The sequence below is a fragment of the Bison bison genome, unplaced genomic scaffold (assembly GCF_000754665.1).
Source record: "Bison bison bison isolate TAMUID 2011002044 unplaced genomic scaffold, Bison_UMD1.0 scf7180017864198, whole genome shotgun sequence".
NCBI lineage: Eukaryota > Metazoa > Chordata > Mammalia > Artiodactyla > Bovidae > Bison > Bison bison.
Genome location: NW_011494770.1, coordinates 8,190,007 through 8,196,168, shown reverse-complemented (window position 1 = coordinate 8,196,168; position 6,162 = coordinate 8,190,007). Strand labels below are relative to the sequence as shown.

Genomic DNA, 6,162 nt, shown 5'->3' with positions numbered 1-6,162 from the left:
TGTCTCTTTCTTTTATTTATTTATTAATTTTTTTTTTTTTTACGTGTCTCTTTCAATTCTGGTTTACTCGGTGTGTATGCCCAGCAGTGGGATTTAAAGTGGGAGATACTTCCCTGGTGGTGTAGTGGCTAAGATTATGTGCTGCTGATGCAGGCGCCCAGGGATTCAATCCCTAGTCAGGGGACTAGATCCTACATGCCCGAACTGAAGATCCCGCATGCTGCAATGAAGATTACAGATCATGTGTGCTGCAAGTAAGACCTGGCACAGCCAAATAAATAAAAATAATAAAAATAAATGTATATTTTAAAAATATGAATAAGTAAATAAAAGGGGAATAGTTATACCTGTTACTTAAACTGAATGAGACAATGTGCTTAGTGTACCAAGTGCAGATTCAGGAACCAAGTAGGTGCTCAATATTGGCCATTATGGACTTTGTAACAACAAGACCACCCAGGGACACTGATGACTTGATTGCTTGTAGAGGCCATTCAGACTCTCCATGGTTTCTCAGTCCCCCTACAATTGATGTTGAACTGATCTTTGAATAAAAAGGACAGATTTATGATTATTATTTCAGACCATTTCTTTTGTCTTGCCTTCAGGAAAAACAGTAATACTGTCAACGTGCATATTCATTAAGGAAGGCCTTAATAAAACTATTATATATTTTATTTTGTTTTTGTTTTGTTTTTTTTTTGGCTAGATAATTAGGGCACTTTAATGTTTCCTATTAGTTCCCCATGGGGAAAGCTCCAGGAAGCAAGAGATGTGTCAGTATTCTAAATGATAGTATTTAAATACACAAGGATGACTATATGGACTTGAATTATCCCTTTTAGAGATGAGTGTGACTAGGGAAGAAATGGTGGCTTTCTTTACCAATATTAGCATTTTCTTAAATACTGGATTTTTTCTTTCTACAACACAGAGCTGAAAGCTTGCCATTTGAATGTCTGAAAGACTCAATAATATTAAAGTTTCATCTGTCACCTACTTTCCTTACTTAAAATACTTCAGAGACTAATTAATCAGGCTTTAAGACATCTTTCCCCTAGGAAAGTCAGTTTTGCCAGCCCAGGCAAATAGAGTGTATTTCAGTATAAGCCTCTTGAGTTATTGCAAATAATGAGTCTTTCCTGCTCTGGGAAAACCCCATAAGCAAGCAAACATTGAGTCATAATTACGTGGTTACTGTAAACACAGACTGTGTAACATTTTGAGAATATTTTTCCAAAGGTGAAAATCACAGGGTGAGACCTGACTCACATATAAGAGCTCTTATGTTGCAACATTGGACTTGACTTTCCAATTAATTTCAAATGGTCAGAATTATTAAAGAAGTTTCTCTTTTTGTGCACTTGATAATAGCTTTAAGCAGATGCCTGTAAATTTAAAAATTAGCACATTAAATAACTTTTTAATGCATTGATTTTGTCATCATGTATGATCTATTTTAAAAAGTAAGTACACCTAAAATGATTTATTTTCATAATCTTTCTTATATTTTATGCAATTTTCTTTCAGACAGTTATGCTTAAACTACAGCTATAAACAATTGCTACACTTTCTTGAAGGACAAGAAAGCAAAATTTCAGATCCAGCTCCTGTTTTAAAAAAAAAGGAATAGTTGTTTTTTTTAAAGTAATAATTAGCACTCAAGAGGGCACCATACTGTATAGATTCTATGTATTATTTCACTTTACATTCATTTTGTGGGGGTGGGGTGAGGTCAGAGGAGGGATTTGGCCATGCTGCATGGCTTATGGAATCTTAGTTCCCCAATCAGTGACTGGGGAGGGCCCCAGGGAGCCAATCAGGCCCTTGGTAGTGAAAGCTCAGAGTCCTAATCATTGGACCACCAGGAAATTCCCTACACATACATCTACTCTGTAAAGTGAAGTAGGAAAGGAAATCATATTATCTCTATTTTACTTTAAGAGTTTAGGTTTTCTGTCCCACATCACTCAGCCAAGAGGTGGTAGGATGTAGTCTCAGAAAAAATATCTCATTTTCAAGCCCTGTGCAATTTCCACTCACCATACAGATGACATTGCATGCCGATATCAAAGCCCTTTGGAACATAAATACACTCATCTTTTTACCATTCCTGCAAAGGAGGCTGAAACCCTTACTTACAAATATAAGTCCTAGATTTCACAACTTTCTCACTTTGTTGAAAGCCAGTTAATTACATCTATTATAAAACTTGTGTGTACACATATTATTCATCCATAAATAACCAACCAGACATCATCACAAATCATTTCCCAAACAGGAGACACGCCAGATGGTGCACAATACGAAGAATTAGAGAAGTCAAAGTCGGGTGCCACAGACTGTCAGCAACAGCACTAGTCAAGCTTAAATATTTGCTATGTTACAATATCACAACTTTTTGTTTAAAGATCAAAAGGTAATGACTTTACCTCTGGGGTCTCTGCATGGAATCCAGTTTGCTTCAGGGTCTGGGATATCCTCCAGATAGGGATAAATGGTCTCCCTTGTGAAGACCCAGCCATAAATTCCATCTTCTGGGGTCACAATGATATGTGCACCCTGCTCAAAACAAGTAAAGGAGCAAAAAAATTTTTACTGAAGTCGAAACATTCACATTCTTATGAAGTTTCAGATTTTCTTTCCAATGTCCCAGCCAGTGTGCCTGGCTGCCAGTTTAAGTGCTTTCTCTAAAACATCTATATTCTTGTTCATCAGGAGCAAAGCTTCTTCTTTTAGCACAGGTGTTTCTGTTCTGTTTGGTAATATAAGAGCATGCTCAAACACCGAAGCAAGAAAAGTGTCCAGTGCACCAACTCTCAGGACAAAGAGCACCAGAATGGCCACATATATTGGAAAACATGATATAATCATAGATAAAATTTAGTGTGCTTTATTAAACTCAGATTCTTGTACTTTGTATCACTGGAAGAGCTTTTATGTTAAAGACCTGCCTATCTGCTACCGCTATTTATACTATCTCTGGAATAGATTATACAACACAGTGTTGAGAAAGGATATTGTGCAAGAAGTACATAATTGGATTGACTCTAGTGCGTGATGCTACTGTTGGCACTATTAAGAGGTCCACACAAATATAGAATTGGAAGCAGTGAGCCAAGCAGATGAGTCCACCCCATTCCAAAACACACTTGGGGTTGAACTCTTTTCTTTTAATAAAATTTTATTAAACTATTTCAATGCTTTCAACCAAAATATTTTATTAAATGGCTCAATATTTCCATTAATAGGACCAATGTGGAATCATTGTAGTAGGAACTATCATAGCAACAATTCGTGAAAACTTGCATAGTTAGCTGTGACAGACAAAACAGAATCTAAGGCAAGCCTCAGTTTTAATAGAGCTCCCAAAATAACAGGAGAGAACATTTGTATACATGCTAATGACTGAACTCAATGTTTATGACCAGTGGCCCTGAAGTGTTTGCACTATAAGAAGCTATCAGCAGAAACCGCAGTTGACAGTTTCTCTTGGAAAGCCTGCCTAATAGTCTGAAATATTGGAACTTTACCTGAACACTGTGTAAAATATATATAGATGACAATATGGTCAGTGATGGTGAGTGCCCACCTGGCTGAGTCTCTGGGCCTCTCTGGGACCCAGCCAATGCTGTGAAGTTTATGTGCAGAAACCAAAGAGCTGGGCTTTGGGGGCATACAATTTATTCCTCTTTATAGGATCTGCTCACTGTTCAAGGGAAGCCTTCTTCCCTAAATATTTATACATGACTCAAAATCTAATCTTCAGGAGGTTTTTTCCTTATGCTTCATCTGATGTAGGGAAACTGGCAAGTTTTGGATATTTGTGTCTTTTTTGTTTCTTTGGTTGCTTCAGTTCTATAATTGTAAACCCTTTAATTCAAATAACCTTTTTTCATTATCAGAATATGCTTTCATTTTCCCAGGTCCTCTACTGAGTTTCCATGTAACTTTACGTCCTGAAATAATAATATCAATCAGGTACAAATTCATTACAGAAAAAAATAATCGAGGACAGTATTAGAATTACATAAGACAGATGCATTGCTTTATAATGAGAAGGAACTTATTTTCATGTCAAGTTGAAATTCTACCTGTTGCTTCAGTTGACCTGACTTTCTGAATAGAATCAAAAAGAAACAAAGGAATTTCCCTTCACACTCCCTAATTCCAGGAAGTATACCAACTTTTTATTATTTTGAAATCAATAGAAACATGTTTCAAATATTTTGTTACCAAGTATGGTTAGTAATGTCTTGCCTCATATATATATGAGGAGTAGGAAGTGATTATGGATACAAGTTGTTTAAACAAGGTTTGAACTTAAATATTCAAGTACCTAACTTGAATGCCAGTTCAAAATTATTATGGCATTAGGATATTTAGAATCTAAAGTTCCATATTAAATAAATATAATTATGTTTTTATTAATAAATATTTAAGTCACAAAATTTTAAAGTAGAGAAGGACCCATGGAATAATGTCTCTGAGAGTTCATTGGCTCTCCCCAGGTCTTTAGTTCTGATATCCATTACAAAACTTGCTCTCCATTTTTATTGTCAAAATCCTGATTCTGTGGCCAACCGTTATTCTACCAGGCTCACCATCAGCCCTTCTGATTTAACTCCTAGTAACCTAAACTTCCATCAATCCTGCAAACCATAAACTTTCCTTAACCCTTGTTTTCATTAAGTAAAATGCTTCCCCATGTGTATATCAAATCAAGGCAGACAGTCAGAGCCTTCTCCCACTCCGATCCATTTTATCTTTCCTAGTCTTAGCCAAGACCACTCTTCTTTTTATATTTTAACACATATACTACCACTCTGATCCTGGATTGATTCCTCACTAACCCCTGCCCTTCCAACTCAAATTTCTCACTTCTTGCCTTTGTTGTTGCTCACTTCTCTGAACTCGAATGCACTCATGGTCAATAGCCACAGTGTTAATTAGTTTCCATTCCTTATTCTATCATTTAGCCCCTACAGCAGATCCTTTTCTACTTCATACCTTTAACTTCCCTCTATGAACTGATAACTACTGCCTCTATCTTTAGCTCAACTTCTTTCCTGAACTCCAGGATTGTTTATCCAACTAAATAGACTTCCACAAGCTCCTACAAAGCATCAGTCCACTTGCCAGCATCCATACCTATCAATTCCGTCTCCTATCCTCTCACTATCAATGACTGCTCATGGTCCTCTCTAAGTCCATTCCCTGTCTTTGTCCACCAGATCCCAAAGACAGTGCTTTGGAAATTCTCTCTTCGTTCCCACCATCAATTTTTCTTTGTCTATTGGGTTAATTATCCTGTTGTATCCCCTACCCTAAAAAAAAAAAAAAAACTACCCTCTCTTGATCTGACATCACCTTCCAGTTTCTACCTCATTTTCTGGCTCCATTGTGCAACAAAATTACAACAGACTGGTTCCAAATAGGAAAAGGATTTTGTCAAGGCTATATATTGTCACCCTGTTTATTTAACTTACATGCAGAGTACATCATGAGAAATGCTGGACTGGAAGAAATACAGGCTGGAATCAAGATTGCCAGGAGAAATATCAATCACCTCAGATATGCAGATGACACCACCCTTATGGCAGAAAGTGAAGAGGAACTCAAAAGCCTCTTGAAAGTGAAAGTGGAGAGTGAAAAAGTTGGCTTAAAGCTCAACATTCAGAAAACGAAGATCATGGCATCTGGTCCCACCACTACATGGGAAATAGATGGGGAAACAGTGGAAACAGTGTCAGACTTTATTTTTCTGGGCTCCAAAATCACTACAGATGGTGATTGCAGCCATGAAATTAAAAGACGCTTACTCCTTGGAAGAAAAGTTATGACCAACCTAGATAGCATATTGAAAAGCAGAGACATTACTTTGCCAACAAAGGTCCGTCTAGTCAAGGCTATGGTTTTTCCTGTGGTCATGTATGGATGTGAGAGTTGGACTGTGAAGAAGGCTGAGTGCTGAAGAATTGATGCTTTTGAACTGTGATGTTGGAGAAGACTCTTGAGAGTCCCTTGGACTGCAAAGAGATCCAACCAGTCCATTCTGAAGGAGATCAGCCCTGGGATTTCTTTGGAAGGAATGATGCTAAAGCTGAAACTCCAGTACTTTGGCCACCTCATTCGAAGAGTTGACTCATTGGAAAAGACTCT

At 37.2% G+C, this 6,162-nt stretch overlaps 1 protein-coding gene across 1 annotated transcript in view; it reads right to left on the bottom strand.

Moving 5' to 3' along the window:
- The window catches only part of LOC104991696 (vascular non-inflammatory molecule 3-like), a 13,766-nt gene extending 10,799 nt beyond the window's left edge, over window positions 1–2,967 (bottom strand). Inside the window, exon 1 of the mRNA XM_010844287.1 lies at window positions 2,433–2,967. Within this exon, the coding sequence (XP_010842589.1) occupies window positions 2,433–2,534 (102 nt within the window). The 5' untranslated portion in view covers window positions 2,535–2,967. The remainder of the gene's footprint in view (window positions 1–2,432) is intronic.
- Between the last annotated feature and the right edge of the window lie 3,195 nt (window positions 2,968–6,162).